At 58.0% G+C, this 22652-nt stretch overlaps 1 protein-coding gene across 9 annotated transcripts in view; it reads left to right on the forward strand.

The window, feature by feature from the left end:
• Positions 1-22652, forward strand: part of KCNIP2 (potassium voltage-gated channel interacting protein 2) — a 43744-nt gene that overhangs the window by 16851 nt on the left and 4241 nt on the right. For 2 of the 9 annotated variants that reach the window (XM_005520681.3, XM_088059451.1), the window contains exon 2: positions 22260-22384. In XM_005520681.3, the coding sequence (XP_005520738.1) occupies positions 22260-22384 (125 nt within the window). The other 7 variants (XM_088059454.1, XM_088059452.1, XM_088059448.1 and 4 more) reach the window with 7 other exon arrangements.

The raw sequence follows: 22652 nt of genomic DNA on the forward strand, positions 1-22652 counted from the left end.
ACTGCCTGTCCCGGCTCCTGCGCTCCCAAGCTGCAGGCGTCCCAGCACAGTCAGCAGGCAGGCATGGGGCTGGGGCAGGGAGCTGCAGGGCAGTGATGGTCTCCAGTCTCCCTGAATTTGCCCTTTATCCCCTAAGCTAGGTTGGTCCCTGGTGCAGGCTCGGCTTTAGGAGGTGCGGGCAGATTCTCTCTTTGCCAGGGTCGAAGCACATAGGGGGGAGCACGTGCTGGAGCTGGAGCCATAGTCTTCCTCCTTCCCATTGCAGCAGCTCCAGCAGCAGCATGTCTCCTTTGCGGGCCCAGCAGATGCTCTGGGGACACAGGCGGACTCTAAATATGTGTCTGGGAGATGATGTCCTTTGCCCCACAGTGAGGCACTGTGGGGAATGGAGCTCACCTGGGACTGCAGATGGGGAGCCACTGGCCTCCTTAAGCAGGGAGCAGGTCTGGGAGAACCACAGGCTGGGCTGTGGGGCAGGAGGCTGGCAGGATGCACGCTGCAGTGGCACCCATGGGTGGATGTGGGGTCTTTAGCAAGAAAAGTTGAGTAAGAGTGGGCTCAACAGCCCTGTCTTGTTGCTTTTGATTAGTGCTGAATTTCTGCTCAGCTTTCCAGTGAGATGCAGGGTCAGTGTCCATCCAGGGTGGCCAACATCTGCTGATGTGGAAGGGACAGGAGATCCCCTGTCCTGCATGACTATCACGACCAAGGTGAACAGGATGGCATTTGCACGTCTCACCTGCCTGGCACATGCTGGGAAGGAGTAACTTTCCCTGTCAGATGGAAACTGGCCACAAGGAACTGGATGGTAGGGTTTGGGATGGATCTGCAAACTTTTGTTTGCTGTCACGTACTGTGGGCTCTGGCACCCTCCTGTGGCTGTTCTGTCGCCTGTCCTGTATCCCTCGGGCCTTTGGGATGCTGCAGCTGCCTTGGTCTGATTTGTGCTGGCTATTCCCCGTAGCAGTGGGAACGTTGTGCCTTTGCAGGATCTGGCCTTGTATGACACAGCTCATGGGACCTGATCATTGCAAGAGACTGTCCCAATGTGTTTGTGTTGCAGGGTTGAGCCAGGAGCAGAGCTCCTGGATACTGTAGACAAGGATGAGGGTCCTAAACCCCAGACCTGTACCTGGAAGATGGCAGGAGTGGACTGGGCACTGCTGGCTACCCAAATCTCTGAACTTTCAGCTGGGGGCAAGTGGTTCACAGGGGTAGATTCAGTGAAGGTGTTGCATTCACAGATTGTCTCTACATCTGTGACTCTGCTGAGCTGCCCAATCTGCCTCAGCGGGCCTGGACTGGCCCCTTCCCCTTGTGAGGCTGATGCCCCTTGCAGCCCTTCCCTGGCCTGGGGCTTTGTGGATGTATTATCAAAGGGTTGCAAGTCCCTGCTGTGCTGTGTGCTGTGCCTTGTTTAAGATCTCTCCAAACCTGGCTCAGCTATGCACTGGCCAGCACAGCAGCACCGACTGCTGCAGGTGCCCCTCACCCTGGGACACTGTCATGCTGTGGTGTGGAGACACTCCCTTGGGCAGCTGCTCCCTTTGGCAGGGCCATAGCCTGTATAAGACAGGGTGGGCAGGCGGGGGTGGGGGGTTTGGTTTGGAGGGGGTGGCCCTTCTTTTGGGGAGCAGGAAGTGAGGTTCCCCTATGCCAACCCCAGTATAGGGTTGGTGGGAAGTGTTGGTGCCCTTCCCTTTGGACTCCTTCTTGAGGTATTGGTAGGGACTGGACAGTCTGGCTGTTCCTGGCTGTATCATGGCTCCACCCTCTTTTCCATCCCTGAGGAAACAGAAGCTGTAATTTCCATCAGGTCCCTTTTTGTTCGCTTCCTTCCCTATTAATAAGAGATGAAATTTATGAGATTATAGAGCCTGGATGGAATCAGAACTGATAGAATTCTGCTGCTGTAGGGTGCTCTGCAGAGATGGAATACAGCTGGGAAAATGGTACTAGGGGAAGGGATGTTGTCTTGAGTCTGCACAGACCGTCTCAGGCTGGCTCTGGGAGCAGGGAAATCCCGCTGTCACCACACTCCAGTCTGCCTTCTGGCTCTGACATACTGTGCAAGTTAGCAACTCGCTGCCAGGCTGAGCTTTGGAGCGAGCAGCTTTTAGCCTGGGTGGTCTTGGAGACTGACTCTTCCTCCTATCCTTGTATCCATCCTTGTCTCCTCCCCTGTGTGGAGCCAGCAGAAGTGGATGCCTGGAGATGCAGGACACTTGCAGTGATGAAGGACTGATGCCCAGGGATGCATCCCCACTTGATTGTGGGAATGGATGGCTGACGCCCAAGGATGCAGGATGCTCTCGGTGCCGGCTTCCCTCCGGAAGGAGCATCCTTGCCTGCTCTTGGAGAGAGGCGGCCCTGGGATGCAGCGGTGCCTCATTGGTCAGCGGGACCTGTGGAGTCTGCGGGTTGCCATACCAACCTGCCTCTGGTTCCCGGCCAGCCGGGGCGTGAAGTGCCGGGTCGAGCTGGTGCCAAGGGGCGGATCAGGAGCCAGGGGCAACCCGGGGCTCTGCCAGCCTGGGAGGCGTCCATCCGCCTCTGCCGGAGGGCTGGCTGGCACCACTGGGCTCCCCGGCGCCCCGCACCACCCTGACGCCGCTCCCCGCCGCTCCCCGCAACTTTGCGGCACGGAGGGGACCGGCGGGCGGGCACGGCCCGGGGGGGCGAGCCCGGACATCCCGCTCCCTCTCAGGGGTCGCCTTTCGTGAGCCCGAGCCCCTGGAGGCACACCGCCGCCGAACCCTCTGTCCCACTGCCCATCTGCACCGGATCATCCCCGCGCAAAAGTTGCCGCTGCCCGCCGCAGGGGAGCGGGGCCGGCGGCTGCCGCGCTGCCGGGCGCTGCCGCTGCCCGCTCCGCCGGGCGCGCCCCACGCCGATGCCCGCAGGCTCGCTCCGGGCACTGAGGTTCAGTCCTGCCCCGGGCATCGCCCGCTGCTCGGAGGAGCTGGGGGGCTGTTTGGCGGCCGGGAGGGGGTGAGGCTGGGTCTCTCCCCAGCGCTGGGAGCTGGAGCCATGAGCCACTGCCAGCAGCGCTGCAAGAGGCAGCTGGGCCGGGTGATCCGCTTCTTCTACCAGTTTGTCACCGGCACTCTCTCCCAAGGTAGGTGCCGCCCTGGGGGACACGGGATCTCTGTTCTGTGATTAGGGGTGTCTGTCTGGTGAGCTCTGTGGGGTTTTTGGGGAGGGGAGAAATTCTGTTTAGGTGCTAAGTGCTTCAGCCTCTGGTGGAGGGGTTGCACTGAGCTCCGTGTGGAGCAAAGCTGAAGATGGTTCCAGGAGGCAACAAAAAGCCCCTGAAGGGCCCATGTGGACCTGGGGTGAGGTGAATGTTTTGTTTGGGGAGGGGCCTGATGCAAAGTGGAGCATGAAAAACTGCTGTACAAATAAATTGCAGCTGGTCTGCCGGGTCCTGACATGTCAAGGAATCTGACTCCTCTGGAGCTGGAGCCATGCCCTCCATCTAGGACAGAGAAGCCCTGGGTGTGCCCCATGAGCCTGGGCAGGGACACGCCCTGGTGCCTGCATCTACCGGTACTTTTGTCCTGGGATGCTTGGTCCTTGGGACAGAGCTGCATTCTGTGTGCTCCTGGTTTGCTGTCACTGCCATGGCAGGACCCTCACCCCTGTGCCAGCCCCTGAACTGCCCTGACAGCTGCCCAGAGCCCCTCTTCTGGGTGTGAACCCAGAACCACCTCCTAAACCCAGTGGGCACATCTTGTGGAGGTCATCATGCGCCTCTGTGTGCTGGGACTCTGGGTCCCCTACTCCTGCTCCTGTGTCCCTGTGCAGGGACAAAGGTGTCATCCCCATGGCCTTGCCCTGCTGAGGACCGCTGGGCTGTCTCTCTGAGCCCCAGCAGTGCTAGGAAGGGATGCACTGTACCATGAGTGCAGGAAAAGCCTTGTTAGGCCGATGTGGCAGCGTTACACCTCAGAGCAGGGCTGGGACTTGCACTGCTTTTGCCAGGACTCAGCCTGCCTGGAAAACCCCTCCCAGGTTTTGTCCCCTCCTTGCCTGGGGAAACCCCTGGGTCTCACAGCCTGTGCCTGTCCTTGGGGCCAGAGAAATGCGGGGATAGCATGGACATGCACTTGGCACAGCCCTGGAGGCTGGGATGTAGGAGCAATATTTGACCTGTGAGCCATGCCCAACTGGCATGCTCCCTTCCTGCCCACAGGGACCCAAGCCCTGGGATGGAGTCAAAGCAGGGGACAGTCCCCCAAGGCCAGCAGCATGCCAGGCTCTGGAGGCTGGGTGTGCTGCAGGCAGTGCCAGGTCCATCCCCGCTAGTTGGCTCCATTGGGCATCAGCCAACTTGCCCGGAGTGGAGGGGGCAGAGGGTGAGTCAGCTGAGTCCAGCCCAGGGCACGAGGTGCAGAGCTGCAGGTAATGGAGCAAAGAGGGAATGGGACCTCAGGATGCTCCCAAACCCCACCACCTGCAAGGATATCCTGCAGATCTTTCTCCCAGTGCCCTGGGTTTGCAGCTGGGCTCTATGGAATTGGGACTGTAGCAGGTGTCCCCTGGGACTGCGTCTCTGGAGTCACCACGTGCTGTGCTGAGCAGGACCAAGGGCTTTCCCTACAGCCCTGCTGGGTGTGCACAGGATTGGGATGGGCACAGAGGGCATGTCTGGCTATGGGGCACTGACTACCCTCATCGTCTTCTTGGTGTCCTCCCAAGTTCTGAGACAAGCCAAAGTGGAGTGAAACCCAAAGCTGGGCAGCTCTGAGTGGGGGTTGGGATGTGGGGCTTGCACAACCTCCTCCCCTCTGCAGCTGCCCTCCTCCCCAGATGCTGCTAGGGTCACCAAGATGCTGACCCCTCTCTGGCTGTTACCCTACCACATCATTCCCTTTCGGGGGGCAGTGACCCCCTGTCCTTCCTGCATAGGAGAAGGAGGTCCCCTGGAGCTCACTGCAGGAGGCACTGGGTGCCAGACCAGGTGGGCCTGGGGCAAGGGGCCCCCTGGCTGGGTGCCCTGGGGAGCTGGCCAAGGACGGGTTGCCAGAGAGGGCAAAGAGAAATGACTCAATCAATTAACCAGATTAAAACTGTGACTTCACCTCCCAAAAATAGCATTTCACCAATATTTTAATGTGCTTATTAATAATCTGCTCGTGCTCTGATTAGCAGCAAGGTAATAAGGGATCAGCCTTAACCTAAATTTAACTCTCCCTAATGGATGATGGCCCCGAGAACCAAAAAAAAGGAGAAATTCCTATCCATCAGGCTGGCCCCCCGGCAGGTCAGGAGCACCCAAGGGACCTGGGCAGCAGCTGCCCGGCTGTGCCCAGGGACCATCACCTCATTGTGGCCCAGCAGGTCCTATGGCACATTTTGTGGAAGTAGTGCCATAGTAACACCCTGCTGCACTGGGTGAAGAGCACTTTAGGGGTAGCCACAGGGGTGACTCTCAAGGAGGGCAGATCCTGGCCACAGTCAAGGTGCAGGGTCCCTCCTGAAGAGATGGGTCCTTTGACAGTGGATGATTGCCTTGCTCCATCCCCACCTGCTCCATCCTGCAGTGGAGGACAGTTCCCCATCCCCAGCTGCTGGTAGTGCTGGGAGGATGGAGACAGGGACCAGCCACCTGGCTACCTGATGGCTCTGGGTGTGCCTGTGGCATGCTGTGTGCATGGAGGCTGCTTTTTGGGCAAGAAACCCTACTCCAGGGGTTATTTATACACTACCCAGCAGGTGGCTGGCGGGGTGTTTAAATTTAGCAGTGTGGCAGGGCTGTGCTGCTGGCAACAGTGGAGAGCCAGGGCGGGGGTGGCTGGGTGGGGGAAGCTTTATGGCTGTTAGTGTCACAGCCCGAAATGGGACGGGTGGCATGGACTCAGTGCCAGCCTGAGCTGCCTGGTCCTGGGGCAGTGTTACAGGGCCTGCTGCTCTCCCCAGTGCTGAGCCATGGGCATATGCCAGGGCCACTTTGTGTCACACATGAATCTTCAGAGACATTGATCCTGGGGGAGAGAGAAGGGAGGGAGGAGGGGAGGGACAGATCTGGGTGCTTGGAATCTGCTCCCTGAAAGGGGCACAGCTGGGGCAGTGCTGTACTCCTCACCCACACCTGGGTGGCCACAACCCCTGGCTGTGGGTACAGGGTAGGGATGGGACATCTTGTATGCAAAGAGGGTTTGGGATGAAACACTTGGGTCCGGTGTCTTCCTCAGCCGTATGTCCCATGGGGCAGCAGATAGGGCCTAGCACCATGCAGGGACCAGAAGTGTCTCAGGCATGGGTGCAGCTAATGCAGCGTGGTTTGGGAGCTGTGAGTGAGTGTGCCCAAACCCACAGTGGCACCATCTAGATGCACCTGGCATCACAGAGCGGGAACCAGGCTGGTTGGCTCTGACTCCCAGATGAGAGAGACAGATGCTGGTCACAGACATCCCTGGGGAGGAGCTGTTGTGGGACACAGGGAATGAGATGCCTGACCCAGCTCTCCAGGATGGCAGAACTGCAGAGACACCTTCCTTCAAGGCCTCCTGTCTGGAGCAAGGACGGACACAGGCATCAGCAGAGATCCTGGCAGCATTATTCCCTAGGGAGCCCCGTTTCCAGAACTCTCAGCTTCACCTGCGGTGTGGCAGCAAGGGGCTGAGCCCTGAGGATCCCAAGATCATGAGGGAACTCAGAGCAGCCCTTGGGCTGTGGTGATGTCTTGCTGGCCCCATGGCACTGAGACACGGCCACGTGTGTAATGAGCCCCATCTGTTCTCTGCCCCCTGCCTCCTTCTCCTGGCTGATGGTGCCACTCTCCCCCCGGGCCAGGAGGGTTATTTTTAACTGTTTGCCATGTGCTGTCTGAGCACAATTAAGGTAATTGGTTTGGGAGCCTGGCTCTCACAAAACGCTCCCAATTACCTGCCTGCCTGCCCGTGCGGCCCCCCGCCTCCCTGCCCGTGGTGCCCAGCTCCTCTGGCAGGGGGACAGGGCTGCCCCAGATAGCACAGCGGGGCTGGCTGGGGGCACGAGTGGGCACAGGGCATGGAGCCATGGAGAGGACATCCCTGCATAACGACAGCCTGCTCTATGCCTCCCTGATTGCCATCCTCCTCCTCATCTCCTATTGGTTCACCACCCGCTGCTTCAAAATCATCAGTGGCATTGAAGGTACGGGGCTGGGGACATGGGGGGACAGGGTGGCTCGGCCGGTTCCACAAACCAAGTGGTGAGTCAAGCCGGATGTTTGGTGTGGGAGAGGTGGATTAGGGACTCGCCCTCTGCCTTTTTGGGAGACCTCCATCTCAGTCACTTCATTAGTTCCTCCTGGCCGTGGTCCTGCTCGCTGTGTGTGAGAGCAGCTGGTAGCAGCCCCGGGGCTGGGCTGTGGCTCAGGGCTGTACCCAGGGCTACTCTGGGGTCCACCATGCTGCCCATGTCTAGGTACTGCTGCCCCTCGCTGTGAGAAGGGGTTCCAGATGGACTTTCTGGAGGCTCCCACTCTTGTAGGGTGCCCAGAGCTCATGCTCAGGCCTCAATCTGCATTTTGGGGCTCTGGGTCCCTTTGGGCATGACCCACATCTTTGGTCCCTCAGCTGGTGTGTTGGGGAGCGCTGGGATGTGGTGGGGGCCCCAGTTTCCCCAGTGAAGGATGTGTCCAAGCCCCACAGCAGTGAGATGTGATTGCTGGAGGTTTGCAGGGTGAGACCCCAGGGCAAGGAGCAGGGCAGGAGGGGTGAAACTGGCATCACGTGTCTGGGGACATGCAGAGTCTCTCCTGCCTGGGGTGTGCATTGCTCCATCCATCTGTGAGACTTCTCTCTGCACAGCTCAGCCAGAGCCTTGAGGCACTTCCCACAGCATGGCCAAATGCTGACTGGCTGCAGGGGCAAGGAGCACCCCTGGGAGTGGTGCCCCTCAGTGGGATGGGGGAAAAGCCCTGTCCCACACTTTCAGTGGGGTATGTATGCTCTTGAGCATCCCTTGCAGGCAGCCGTGGCTCCTTTGGTGACATCCCACATGTGGTCCCATCTGTCTCATCCATCCTGGGGGCAGCTCCAGGTGGAGTAACATCCATGGGGACCTTGGTGAGGTGAAGGGGTGGTTCTTTGTCACACCTAGCCCATCTGGAGCTACCCTCGGTCAGAGGGAATATGCTCTGGGCAAGAAACCCTGGGGAGTCTGGGGGTGCTGGGAGCTGGGCACAGTGTGTGGCACGGGGACATGGGACCAGTGCTGGGTGCCTGTGCTGGTCCTGGTGAGATTCTGCGTCATGCTGGCAGCAAACAATGGAGTGTTTTTTTAATGGCTCCGGCATGGAAATATGTAATCCTGACATGGAAGCCAGTGAGAGAATTATCCTACTGAGGGATGCTCCGCTGGGGAGGATGGCTGGCACAGGAGAGCCACAAGGGCAGGTGGGGAAGCTGCCACCTGGTGACTGACCTGCCACGGTGCCCTTCAGCCCCAGCATCCCACGATGCTGCCAGAGACACATGAGGGGCCGATGACGGTCTGTTCACATGGGCTCAGTAGGTTCCCTTTGCAGAGAAGCTGCCCTTAAACCCTCTGGATCAGGCTGGAAAGGGCTCCTCTCCATCTAAGTGTGGCCAAAACTAGGTTGCAAAAATAATCATGGACTGCAGGATAGGCACTGGCACTGGAAGCAGATTGAGGCTTGAGGAGAGGATAGGTTGTAGCTAGGGCTCAGCAAGAAAAGTGGCTTTAAAAACTCATTTGACTCAGTGGGAAACTTTCTGCGAGAGTGCAACAGGTCTGTACCACCCCAGCCCAGAGGGATTGACTCCAGGGAAAAATTGGGAGGCAGGCACATGAAATCCAGGCTCACTGCCTGGAGACTCATCTCTTTCCAAGAAAAGGTAATGCCAGGTCTGAAAACTTCCAGCCTGAGGAATGTTTCCCTAGGGAAGACTTTCAGCTCTTTCCCTAAGATGGCTCTGATGCATCTCTGGCATCTTCTGCTGGTGTTAGAACAACCTTGGGCATGTGCCCCAGGTGGGCAGGAGCTTCCAAGCCCGGTGGCATGGAGCCACTATATAACCAGGCTATGCCACAACCTGGGACTGAGACACCAGCCCTCTCCATCCCCTGCCAGGGGACAAACCTGCAGCCAAGTGGGCTGGAGATGGGGGTTCCTGGGAGACTGGTGTGAGGCAGCCCCGCTGGGAGCTGTTGCCAGGGGTCTGCTCCATAGCCTAGATATGGCCACCTGTATCTGTGGCAGCTGGTCTTGCTGCTGGGGTGAACTGGGAAGGGTGGGGGGCAGCAGTGGCATGGGCACAGCCCTGCTCCCTGCTTGTGACACTAGTGCTGGAGTTGGGACTGGTCTTGAGTCATGCGCCATATGGGAATTGTCTGCCTGGAAATGGGCATGCCAGTGGCATCCCTGGGAGGAGTGATGGGGGAGCACCCAAGGGGTGCTGAGCCCTGCTGATAGGCAGTGACCATGGGTACCTGGGTCCCCAGTAATCCCTGTGGCTTGTGATCAAGCAGCCAGGCAAGGGCTGGAACGCTGTTGAAAAAGATTGGGGGAGCTAAATTTAGCCCCGTTGTCTGTGTGTGGATGTGTGCTCGAGGCGCACAGATGCACAGGTTCACCCTGTGTTTCCAGATTCTGTGTGACCTTGGCTGGGTCCCTAGCCCCTGCATCTCCTCCTGTCCTGCTCATTGGTGCTCCATTTGGGTGTCTGGCAGAGTCTTGGGCATCCTGCATCAGAGCTTCTGCTCCCAGACCTGCTCCTCATCTTCCCTTGGTGTTCCTAGCAAAACAGGTGGACCCATCTGCCTGGTTGGAAATGGGGCAGATGGAGTTGTTGCCCCAGACACTCTCCAGGAGGGAGATGTTGATATGTTTAGCCAAGCTGGTCCCCATGGGGCAGACACATGTCTGGGGCACAGAGGACAAATCTGAGTCATCCCCATCCTGGATGTTTTGCCAGTGCCCAGCGTCCTGCCCCTCCCCGTGTCCCCCCCGGGAACCGAGTGCCTTTTAATATCTGTGGCCCGTTTCCTTAGCAACTGCATTAAGCAAATCGATGGAGGTGGTGTCATTGGAATGGGAGGGCATGCCTTCTTTCCCCCTCCGACCCCCCCATCCCCACCACCCCCCACGCCTCCCTCCTCTTGGCCTCTCTCCACTCTTATTCACAGGCACGGCCCTGCTCTGCCTGGGCTCTCAGCCGTGGCTCCCTGAGCTCCCACCACAGCCCTGCGCTGACCCTGGCTCGCCCATGGCTGGTGGCAGCTGGCCCTGAGTAGGGGGTGACAGCCAAACCCCTGCCAGGGACACAGGCGGTGTCGCTGGGGATGCGTGGTCTGGCGGCTGAGGTGCTGGGGTGAGGGGGCTCAAGGGCTGTGGTGGGGAGGGCTGGAGGTGTGAGGGGCCATGAGACACCTCCACCATGAACCTGGAAGGCCTTGAGATGATTGCGGTGCTGGTGGTCTTGGTCCTCTTCGTCAAGGTGCTGGAGCAATTTGGCCTCTTCGAGCCTGTGTCCTTGGAAGGTAACGGGTGTGGGTAGTGCTGTCACCTCTGGGGACATGAGGGGCAGGTGGAGGGTGTCCAGAGCTGCCCCCAAGGATGCGCCAAGGCTGCAGCATCCATGAGAGAACCCGCTGGCTGCTTGTAGGGGTGTAGGATGCAAGGAGCAGAGTATCCTGCCTGCCCCAGTGGCTGGGGATGTAGGGAGGGGACAGGGCTGGCAAGGTGTCTGCTGTATGGTGGTGACTTTGTGTGCTGTGTTTGATGGGTGCTGTGGGCTGGGACTACGTGTGACCCATATATGTGGGCACCAGGGTGTTTTCCACACCTCCACAGGAGCAAGGTGTTACCAGAAACCACAGTCGCCTCACCCCGTACGTGAGGTGTTGGACTCAGCACCAGTCTGCAGAGCAGCCAGGCTCAGGCAGGATGGGTGCGTGCTGGGGTCCCTGCTCCTGGCTCTCCCCCAGGACCCCTGTGGCCCTCGGGCAGGGTGTGGGGACACAGAGGGAGCTGTCCAGCCGTGGATGGAGGTGCTGAGTGGTGGGCACAGGACACACTTGGCAGAGCCTGGATCCGCTTGGGGGACTCTGCTTTGGGCAAGGTGGGAGGGAGGTCAGGACTGCTTGGCTTGGGTGCACCTTGGACTCCCAGGGTGATGGTTGTGCAAAAGGTCCCCCCAGCCCTGCCCAGCCCCTGCCCATGCCTGCACACACCTCTCTGAAGGATGCTGCAGCCTGCTCAGCCCCTGGCACTGGGACATGCACAGGGTGAGGAGGAAACAGACAGTTTCCCTGGTCCACTGGTGCCCTGGGATACCCTGCTGTGCTTCCCCAGCTTCTCCAGTGCTGGGTCCCACACTGGCTGGGTGTAGTGGTGAATACTTGCCTCCACAAGCAGTGGAACACACAGCACCCCGAGGCTGTGCCTGGTGGTAGGGAGGGGGCAGATCGGAGGGATCCCTCCCTCTGATGCTCTGAACTTGAACAAAGGACAGGAAAGGTGGGTGGAAGTTTTCATTACTGCTTAACTGCTTGCTAAGTCCTTGTGTTCCAGCAGCAGCACTTCTAGGTGGATCATACCAGGAGGGAAACTGAGGCAGGAGCTGACCTGACAGACATCCTGCCTTGTGAATGCCAGGGGAAGGCATGCTGACTGTGCCAAGGGTGGATTCCTGCCCCCCAGTTCTGCTGATTATTTGAGGTGCCTCCCCCAGACCCTGTTTCCCCCTTCCCAGTGCTTTTGCTTCCCCATGTAGCTGCTCGAAGCTTTGGACCAAAATTGGTGGCATTGATTGCAGCTGTTTGCAGTTCCCAGGTGCAGTGAAAAGAGTGGAGACAGAGCCCCCAGCCCCTGCAGCAACCCTGCCACTCCTTGCCTTGTGTGGCTCCTCTGGTTCCTGGGGCACACTTCTTGTCCATCTGCAACAGACTTTTCCCTACCATGGGCCAGAGCAGGATGCTGGAGATGGGGTGTCCTGTGTCCAACCTTGTCCTGGTCATCTGTCACCCCTCCAGAAGGAACAGGGGCATGCCTGTCCCCCTCCACCCATGCTGAGAAACTGCAGTTCCCTCTGGAGATGTGCCTCAGCTGTGAGGGTGGGAATGGGATCCAGGTGCTCTGGATTGCCAGCAATTGCTCCATTAAAGGTGCCCAGAGGAGAGGGAGACATGTTGCTTAAGGGGCAAAAATTGACTGAGGTTAAGCTGAGCCCTGGGCGCTGTACAAGGAGTCCTGTGTGTGAACAGCAGTGGTTTGGGATGGGGATGAGGTGCTGCTGCATAGGTCACTTCGCCTCTTGACTGGAGAGGCAGCAGGTAGGATTTTGCTCTCCAGGGAAGGTCCCAGGCAGTGTCTGGGACTGGAAAATACTGTGTCCCCTCCAGGGGTTTACAAGCCATGGCTCAGTCAACAGTGACAGCCCAGAGACCGCAAAGAGCCTGAAAGCAAACACTAATGGCTCGGGTCTGCTAATGGACAGAGGGCTCTGCCACCTGCTCCGGAGCTGCTGATGTTGCTGGTGGTGCTTCTCCTGCTCCAGCTGCTGGCCCGTGCTCTGCCTGCCCCATCCCTGCTGGTCCCCTGCCTGCAGCTGTTTCTCTGCCCAGCTTGTGTCATGCCACCACAATGATCAGCTGGGAATGGAGCAGCTCCAGAAGGGACCAAGCCAACCCCTCTAAGCCTGGGGGAAGGGTTCAGTGGGAGCATCTTGCAGCAAGATCCTGGGGGAATTCCAGGCTTGCTGGGTTCCTAAACTCAGCTGGATGAGGCCCCAAGGACTCAATACTTCATTTAGAACAGGCACTTCCCTGAAAAAGACAGAAGTTCCGACTGTCTGCTTGGCACTGTACCCCATTGAGCCCTGCCACAGCCTTGGTGGTGTGGGCATAGCCACTGTCTGGCAGCTGCAATGGAACATCCCCATGAGTGCACTGTGCTCCAGAATCTCCAGGGTGATCAATGCTGGAACTGATGTTGTTTACCAGCTGGATAATCAATGATGGACTGTGTCATCCCACCTCTGCCCTGTGCTGTCCCCATCCCTGAACATCTCCTGGCAGACCCACGCAGGAGGCTCTCAGACCCCTGCTGGACACCCTGCTTTAGCCAGGCGCTCAGGATGGGGCAGGTGGAGAAAAACACTATCAATTTTGCCTCTTGAAGTGCAGCATCAATAATTCAGCACAGAGCAATCGGTCCTGGCTGGAAGGAGGGATGGCGGGAGGGAAAAGGCGGGAGAGCCACCCGCGTAGCCCAGCCACAAATTAATATTAAATGAAGTTGCAGATTGCTGTCGGCAGGATAATTGGTGCTTGTCCGGGGCTGTTCCTGCCTTGGCTGTTCAGGGTACATGCTGGGGGGCAGGCAGGATTGGGGGTGTCTTGGAGAGCCCCCAGCATGGTGTGTGCTGGTCTCTGCCTTCCCTGGGGGCTGCTGCTGCTGCTGTAGAGCTCAGGATATGGAGAGAGAAGCAGGGCTGGGAGGGTGCCAAACCCATCCAGAATCTGGGGAGAAACAGGAGGGAGCAGCATCATGTCCGGGTGCCACCGGCACCCCAAAATGTGCCAGGCAGGAGGGTGGTGGCAGTGAGCAGTATAGACATCTCCTCATGGCTGGCTCAGGGTGAGGGTCCCTCTGGAGAGGGGAGAAAGTGAGCATTCCCAAGGTGGTGGTGAGAGCAAAGTCCTGTGCCAAGCCCTGATTCCTCCTGCTTTCCAGGAACCTCTTTGGCAGCAGGAATGCATCTTGGCTGCTGGAGGGACTGGCCTTTGGGGTGTGATGCTTTGGTCCCTGGGCTTAGGGTGTCATCCAGCCTGGTGGGTTTGACAGAGCCCAGAGGTCAAGGTGAGCTTGCTGTAGGGGGGTAGATCTTGGAGCACCAAGATCTAGCCTAGGATACCTGCAGGCACTCCAGGCTGAAATTTGAGATTTTGTGTGTTGGGCTGCACCAGAGATTTCCCTGTGTGCAGTGGGTTTAACCCTTGCCTTTCCAAGGGCTAGCAGGTTTGTCACCTGGCTCTAGAGCTGGGCAGGGTTAGCTCTCCCAGCAGCCCTGAGCTCCTTGAGGTCCACAGTACCTGTAGTGCACCCTGTACCTCTCCTGCTGTGTGGTGACACGTCCTGCTCAGCCCAGCCAGATCTAATTAGCTTGTTGAATCTCTTCTCCCTCCGGCCTTGTGTTAATCACTTTTCACATTGCTTCCTTCCCAATTCCCTCTGGCCTGATTTGCTCTTACTGTTGCTGATGTGCCTGGCGAGGGGAGCAAGGAGACCCAGCTGGACATGGAGCAGGGCCCCAACTCTGTCCCAGGATAGGCTCTGAGCCAGCAGATGGAGGGACAGGAGATCACTCAGCCACAGGGATGGGAGAAAATCACAAGCTGAAGAAAAAGCAAGAAATGTAGAGAGCAAAGGAGCCTATTAGGACTGCCCTTCTTTATAGTCCTGCTCTGTTGGTGGAGGGTGAAACCTTCAAGTCCGGTGGGAGAGGCCGTGACTCTCTAGGAGGGTTGGGCTGCAGGGTGCTGTGGGAGCTCAATGGGATCTCCTTCACCTCTCCCCTGTGAGGGGCAGGATTAGACCCCAGGACTGGGCACAGATGGGAATAGAAGTGCCCTGGACTGGGCTCTAGGGAGTATGGAGTCCATGGTCCCTGGAGGGCAGTTAGTGGGATGTCTGATGTGCCATCTGTGCTTGGCTACAGCATCCCCTCCCAGGGATACAGGAAAATGTCTCATTCCCCCATGGGTGCCTGCCCTGGGGCTTGTTGTACTGCTGGGACAGGAGGTGACCACATCAGAAGCAGCTTTTAGGTGTCAGGTGCATAGACAACTGTCTGAAAGTGACTTTCTAATAACCACTGTTGCCAGGCTGGGGTTTCTGTCCTGCTGCCCTCAAAGCAGGACTTTGGGTGGGCGGTGGGGAGCACCCACCCTGGCTGTCCCTGACATGCTGCCCTCCCCCCAGGCAACACCCCGTGGGCTACATTTGCACCCTGTGGAGCACATTTCTCTCCAGCAGCAATAAATGTACCCCGGGCTGGCAGTCCCCAGCTGTGGCTGTGACCAACTGCTGGTCCAGACATGCAGAGGAAGAGGGAAGAGATGAGGGTTGCAGATGTCTGTGGAGGTGATCAGTGGACAAGGCTGAGCTCCAAGGCAGGGAACTCGTGCCGTGCAAGGTGGGGACACTGTTGGGGAGAAAGTTTGGTGGTTTGTGATGGGGCAGAGGGGATTTCCTAGGCGGAGCTGGTCCCTGAGCTGGTGGCAGCAGTATCCCAGTAGCGTGTGATGAACTCGATGGTCCCTGCAGACTGCTCAGCTCCAATGCCACCATGAGCTGCTGTTGGGGTGGAAGCCTGTGTGGCTGAGCCTCCTCCACCTCCATGCACCCGCTGGTGCCCATTCTGCACCCCTTTGCGGGTTCCTGTGCCAGGCTGTGTAGTGCAGGGGTGGCCTGGAGGAGAGCTGACCTCTAAGTCCCTTGGGCAGTTTCATGGGCTCTCCTTCTCTGCAGCTTGGGTGCTCCGAGGGACCTCAGAGGGTGCCGGGCCAGGAAGAGGGAGGGCCAAGGCAGGTCTCTCCTCCCTTGCCCTCCCCTCTCCTGCGTTGCTGGGTCTGTTGCTGCCAGAGCAGCTGCCGGCTGGGGCTGTGTCTGGGGGATGGCGGTTGCTGAGGCACCCTGGGACCTGCAGGGGCTGCAAACGGTGGGCATCATCCTGCTGCTCTGCTCCAGCCTCAAGATACTCCATGCTCTGGGCATCATCGACCTGACCAAGGGAGGTGGGATGGGGACAGGGATGGGGATGGGGATGTGGACGGCATTGCACTGAGATGGGGATGTGGTGGTGGAGGTGCTCCTCCTATCCCAAGGGCTGCAGGGTGCTTAGGGGAGTTTTTGAAGAATTAGTATGGTTTAGGGCTTTTATTTTTATTTTTTTGAGAGGGAGGGGGTGGTGGTGGGGGAGGCATTGGAATGCCTCACAGCATTAGGGTGTGGGGAGGTGAGGGTGTCTGGGGGTGTTTCAAAGTGTTAGGATATTGGGTGGGAATATTTGCAGACATTGGAATATGTGATGTTGGGTGCAGGATGCTAGAAATTTAGGGTGTCTGGGAGCATTAGGGTGGGGGATATCTGGGTCTTGAGGCACTGGGATGCAGTGACATGTGGGGTGCTGGGGTGGATGGAGGATGGAGACTGGGCTATGGGAATCTCAGGGCAATGAGATGCAGAGGGCTGGGCTTTGTCTGATGATGGAGAAAAGGACTGCAGGTAACTGGGGCTGAGGAGATAAGTGTGAGCTGGGAGAAGAGAGCCATGAATGTGGGGTGCAGCACGATGCAGGGCAAAGCTTTCTCACTGCTGCAGGAATTGGTGGCTATGGGGAAAACATGGGAAAAGAGGCGAGAGCCCCTTTGCCCTCCCTGAGGGGCTGTGCCAGGGCTGGGGAAGGCAGAGGATGCTCTGGGTGTTGAGCTTCCTGGATTGGCAAGTGGGTACTGAGGATAGGGCTGGATGTGGCCAAAGAAGAGGACCCAAAATATGTCAGAGCAATGCATACACGACCTGTTGGTTGTGCCTGGTGAGGGTGGGAGTGCAGGGAGCTGGACAGTGCTGATGCTTTATTTCCTTTGTCTGCCTTCCTCGACTGTGCCATGGACAGTCCCAGCTCTGCCAATAGACTTTGCATGAATATGTTTTGGGGTTGGTTTGCCTCCATCCCCTGTGCCTCCTTGCTGGCACTGGGGATGCTGTGGAATGAAGGGACTGCAGGTCACATCCCCTTGGGTAGCCAGATCTTGGAATGGGAGGTGTGTGGCTGGGATTGACCAGAGGAGCAACTAGTAGTAGAGCAGAGGGAGGGGAGGAGAGGAGGGTGCTGTGCCCAGGTGCTTTAAACCTCCTTCTGATGGAGGATGTCCCTGAGCTGTCTGGGATCTGGCTGGGGTGTGGCTGGAACACATCTACTTTTTGTCCTTGTGCCTGACTGTGGAGGGTATGGATGGCATCTGGGTAATGGATGTGCAGAGCACTAGCTTTCTTGTGAAACCACACTGCTTGCAGCCAAGAGGAGCTGCTGCTCTGCTGGGGCATTTTTTTGGGTAGCTCCTCTGGCACCTTGGATGTGCTGGTTCCTGCTGCCAGAGGAGGTGCTGATGGGGGCAGGATGTGTCCCTGTGGGTGGGTTTTGCAGCAGGGCAATGCATGTGGCTGTCCCAGTCCTGCAGCTTTGTCTGCTCCATTTGGGGAGCCTCTGAGCTCCACTGTCTCTTGGGATGTGTGTTCCCATTCCCTGCTCACAACATTTTGTACATGGCGTGGCCTGAAGAAATTATTATTCTTCAACATCTCCTTCAGACAGAGGCAGGCTGTCTGGGAGCACTGTCACAGGCTGGGGATGGGGACAGCAGTGCTGTGAGCCCCACTTGGCTCTGTGGCCCATTCTGGTCCATGGCCAGTCCCCCCCCGGGGACTGCTCAGCACAAAAATTGTGCAGCTGTTTCTCCCTCTGGCACTGAGGAATATCCTTGTCCCAAGCCTTTGCTGTCCCATGAATTGCAGCTCACTTGGCAGCTTTGCTGCTCCCAGCTCTGTCCCACCCCCAGGACAGGGATTCTGGCCCTGGGAGATGCCAGCTGTGATTTCATTCCTCTGATGGATGACTGTCTGGCACCTTTGCTACACTTGGCTCTGCATTGCTGATTGATGAGGGTCATTTGCAGAGCTGCTGTTGGTGGGACACATCCTGACCTCAGGGTGGCTGGGGAGACTCACTCTTCCTCCTGCTGAGCATCACTGCAGACCCCAGAGAGCTGTGGTTGGTGGCACTGCCTGAGGCTGGGTGGCTGAGCCCTGCACAGAGATGATTGTCAGTCACAGGTTTTAAGGGCAGCTGGGTTCAGATCAGCCTTGGGGTACCAGCTCCTCCTGACCTGCCAACTGACCCAGTGTTGCCCCACAGGGCCAAGCAGGGGCTCCTGGAATGGTTCTGTGCCCTGGGGCTGGGGACACTGTGGGGGTGGGTCTTGTAGTGGGATGCACGTTATCCACCCATCATGATCATGCATTTATTGAGAGTGATGAGGGAGTTTTAGCACTGCCTTTGGGGTTGTTATTGAGGGTGTATCCTAGCAGGAGGATGCCATGGAAGGGGTGGGTTGGTCTCCCCATCCAGCTGTCACTGGGAGGGCACTGGTGGCTGTGGCTCTGTGGGAGTACAGGGACATTGTTATGCATCTGACTGGCTCTGTCTCCTGCTTTTCCTCTGGGCAGACCATGGAGCAGGCCAGGCTTGGGTCCTCTGTGGGAAGGGGGTATCAGCCCAGCACTGGGTAACCCTCAGCATGGTGGCATTGGCTGGATCCAGCCTCCAAGGACACATCAGCTGCTGGTGGCTGATGGCCATCCTGATGGCAATCATTGCTGGGGGCAGGCATTTATCTACCCACTGTAGGTCCCTTTGGAGCCAGCCTTTGGGATTCATTTCAACGGTGTGTGGAGGTGGGGATGGGAAATTCCTTCCCCTTCTGGTGCTGCTCAAGGATGCAGTTTCAGTTTGTGTGTGTTTGTGTGTTTTGAAGTTGCCGAGCTACGGAGTGATGCATGGGAAGCGACAAGCCACTTAACCCGGCAGACCTCCCGCTGCAGATAAAACACTGCCAGCCCTTTCTGTTGTGTGCCAGCCGCTGGACGGCCCTTGCAGAAGGGTGGAGAGCTGAGCAGCATCTGGAAAAGGAGCTGTTGCTGGCAGGGACAGGGCTTCACGCCGCAATGTCCCTTGTGTCCAGAGTGGCAGCACGTGGTTGGGCTCTGCTCCTCATCTTCGGGCAGAGCTGTTTCCCAGCAAGGAGGAGCTCCCAGACTTGTTCGTGGTTTGGATGCTGGGGACAGAAAGAGAGTGGTGTGTCCTACTCAGCATAGCCCTTGTGTTCATTAAAGCCAGGACAGCAAAACCCCAGTCCTAGTGACCCCTCTCCTGTTGTTAAGCTGCATGTGCTGAATGTGCTCCCTCCCTTGCCCTGGGGACCCTGGAATTGGGCCCCACTTCGGTTTCCTCCTTGAGAAAACGCCCATGTTCTTTTTTTTTTCTTTTTCCTTCTTTATAACAAACTAAAGTGTAACTTGCACCTGACCTGACCTACTGCACGTGCCTATACCTGCTGCCCCTGTGAGTCCAACCAGTTTACTCTCTGTTGCATCTCTCTCGCTGTGTGATTTCCCTCCTGCCCTCCTCCCTCCCGGGTCCATCACCCTGGCATTGGGTGATGCTCTGCCCTTCCCTCTCAGCAAAGGGGATACTTCTGCCTGTCAGGTCTGTTCCCACAGCTCAGCTCTGCTGGAGGGACCTGGCCCAGAGCATCCTTGGAAGGCTGAAAGGTGCAATTTCCCTTTCCCTCTGCAAATTAAGGCCCTGGAAGAGTAGCTGGGACAAAATCATGGTTTATGTACCACTGATGCCTGCTTCTAGGAAAGAAAAATCTTCTTTCCTCACCTGACTGCAAGCCCTGGAGCAGACAGGAGCCAGGTTGTGCTGTTCTGCCAGTGCCAAGATCCTGGTCCACACCCTTGCCCCTGTTACCCCCTGACAAATGCCAGGGGATATATTTGTTCATTCCTATACATTTGCACCTCACTTCACCCTGCTGAGGATGCCACATCCCTGAGGAGAATTTTCCCTCTTTGAGTGGCTTTGTGTGATATCCTGCTAGATCCATGACCTCCTGGAGCTATTCTCCATCCCCCAGAATGATGGACCTGCCTTGGTGTGAGCTCAGAGGGTCCCAGGTTCTGCCTGTGGGCACTTTGGGGCCCACCTGCCTAGAAGAGGCTGCTGGATGCAGACCCATGTCCCTGTCCTGGAGTTGGGTACCATGTAACACCATTTTCCTGGCATCTGGGCCTCAGCTTGGCTCCATGAGGCTGAGAAAGGGCTTCTCTGCCAGGCATTTGCTAGAACCCTAAAGAAACAACCCCAAAACCAGGGCTCAGGATGCATAGGCACTGTGACCTGCTGCTTGCAGATGTACAGGATGCTTGGAGCAAACACAAACCGGAGCCCCAAAGGGACTTTGCACCTTTTGTCCCATTTGTCCCCATGCTGGTGCCTGCCTCCCTTCAGAGGCTGGAGTCCAGCATGGCCTTCATCCCCTCCTCTTCCTCCTTTCCCTACCTGCAGCGTTAGTCCTGCGCTGAGTTTGCTGGCTTGAGGCACTGTGGGAAGGGAGGGAAGGGGTCTGCAGCCATGGGGCAACACCAGCTGGGAGAGATGGGGCTGAGTGAAACCATTGGGGTCTAAATGGGGGAACAGGGGGTGGCAGTGGGGTCAGTACAGCGAGGGGACCTATTAATGCAGGGCGACTTGGATTCAATGGCCATAGGCCAGGCTGGTGTGGGGAGTCCCTCACCCAGCCCTGTAGCCTGGCCAAGGCAAAGCCCTGAGCCCCGTTCCCCTTCTGGTTGTCTCAAAGCAGGTCCCTGGGCTTGGGTCCCAGTGCTGCATTGGGGTGGGGGTGCATGCTGCAGTCTGGGCTGCATGGGGGGTTCGGTGCATGCTTTGCCTTCAGCCCTTGGGTGCCAGCAGGATCAAACCCAGCCTGAGCTTAGGGACGATGCAATGCCCTGGCTCAGTCACAGGCTGTTCCTTGGGCTTCATTCTACCTTGCCCCCCTGCAGAGCCCCTCAGAGAGCAGGGGAGCAGGTATTTGTCCTCAAGGCTGAAGGACAGAGTCTGGCCCTGCTATTTCCTCTCTGGGGTCCTGGGAGTCTCCACTGCAGCCCAGTATGATGGGGGTGTACTGGGGCTCTGGGTGTGGTTAGCCTAGCAGGGTTGTCCTCATCCTTCCCAAGGATGGATACTCCAGTGCTGGGTTTGTCCTGGGACTGAGCAGGAAGGTCGACCGGAGCCTGGGCTGGTTTTTGCCTTCCTGCTCCTCCAGCCTCATGCTGCATGTGCCGCCTCCTCTCAGATCACCCCGCGCCGGGTGCCCAACCCTGCTGCCCGTCGGGACCGGGGGCTGATGCTCTGTTAACTCTTCTTCTGCTTGGTGACTCCTTCTTTCTTCCAGGCAACCCGCCAGTCCAAACTAAAAAAGCTCTGAAGCAGCGATTCCTCAAACTGCTGCCCTGCTGCCGGCCCAAATCCATCCCCTCGCTCAGTGAAAGCAAGTGCTTCTTCTTGCCTTTGTGTGTGTTTGTCCCCGGCGGTGCTGCTGCCTGCTCTCCGCCCCGGCCCTGCCTGCGGGAAGGGGACGCCTCCACCTCTCCCCTGCCCTGGCTCTCAGGATCAGCCCTGCCCTGGAGGGGTCCGATCCAAGGGCTCTGCACCCACCTCTGTCTTTACCTGCTCACAGGCTGGTTTTCTCCCTCTTCATCTCCCTGGAGCAGCTCCCACGGGATGCACAGCGGCAAGAACCGCTTGGGAGCTGGCTCAGGGCAGCGGGGCCCTCCCGGCACTGCTCTAGCGGGTGGGGAATTGTTTCTCGAAGCTTAGGGTCGGTCTGGAGATGGAGGTGTGATGGGGCGATGAAAGAGGCTGAGCAGGGAGCGAGTGCAGAGTCCCTTAACCCCCTGTATTGGGTGTGCTTGGTTCCTTGGTGAGTCCAAGCCCCTGGTCAGGATCTCTCCCAGCCCCACAGTGCAAGCCAGTCCCCCCTGGGAAAAGGTGAGTATGGAGGGGCAGGGTCTGAACCTACCCATGAAGAGGGAGTACCTTCTGTGTGCCCCTCTTGGCTGAGTGGGGTCTAGGGGTGCTGGATGCTGCAGGCAGGGGCTGTGCAGCTTGGCAGACGGTGGAGAGAAGCTATCAATGAAGGTGGGAGAACAGTGGGCAGAAAAGAATCTGGACAGGGCTGGGGTGGGGTGGGGAATTTGGGGCTGGGGGTTCTGAGGGGCAACTCTCCTGCTGGATGTGAGCCCTGGTGCTGCAGAACATCAAGGGACTGAACTCCACAGGGCATATGCCTGTGCTGGTGGGAGGAGAAGGGCAGGCAGGGAGGGTTTCAGCACTGGGGAGGTTTTCACACCTCTTTTGTGCCCAGCCTGGGCTGTACTGGACGGGGGTCATTGCCCAGTGTCAGTCCCTGGTCTGTAGCCAGCGTGTCTATGATTGTCCCCTTCTGGCACAGACCCAGCTCTGGCTGAGTAGAGCACCCCAAAAATGCATCAACCTAGGCAGGTGTGAGAGGACAGCGTGTGTTCTGCAAGGTGCCTCTCCTGCCCCCTGGCATGACAAGATAGGGCAGGACAGTGCTGGCCTCAGCCACCCTCTCTTCCCCTGGGTTCCTTGCAGACAGTGTTGAGGATGAGTTTGAGCTCTCCACCGTCTGCCACCGCCCCGAGGGGCTGGAGCAGCTCCAGGAGCAGACCAAGTTCACCCGCAAAGAGCTGCAGGTCCTGTACCGAGGCTTCAAGAATGTGAGTACCCCTTGACCAGCTTTGATAGCCCTCACCTCTGCTGCCATGTCCACCTCAGGGTGGTGCTTTATTTGTAAAAGTTTTTGGGACCTTGGGATTGAAGTTTATATAAGGCTACAGCCTGGGAGCTCAGTGGGGAGACCTGATCCCGTGCTCCATTTCCTTGGGTACAGAGAGCCCCCTCCCTGGGTGCCTGGGATTCAGAGGCCCTCCAGCATGGGGTGCAGCCCAAAAAATCAGGAAGATGCTCCAAGCAGCCTTTCTAGCC

The sequence above is a fragment of the Pseudopodoces humilis genome, chromosome 9, assembly GCF_049639895.1.
Source record: "Pseudopodoces humilis isolate 2021_Gansu_Grassland_sample_001 chromosome 9, ASM4963989v1, whole genome shotgun sequence".
In the NCBI taxonomy this organism is placed as follows: domain Eukaryota; kingdom Metazoa; phylum Chordata; class Aves; order Passeriformes; family Paridae; genus Pseudopodoces; species Pseudopodoces humilis.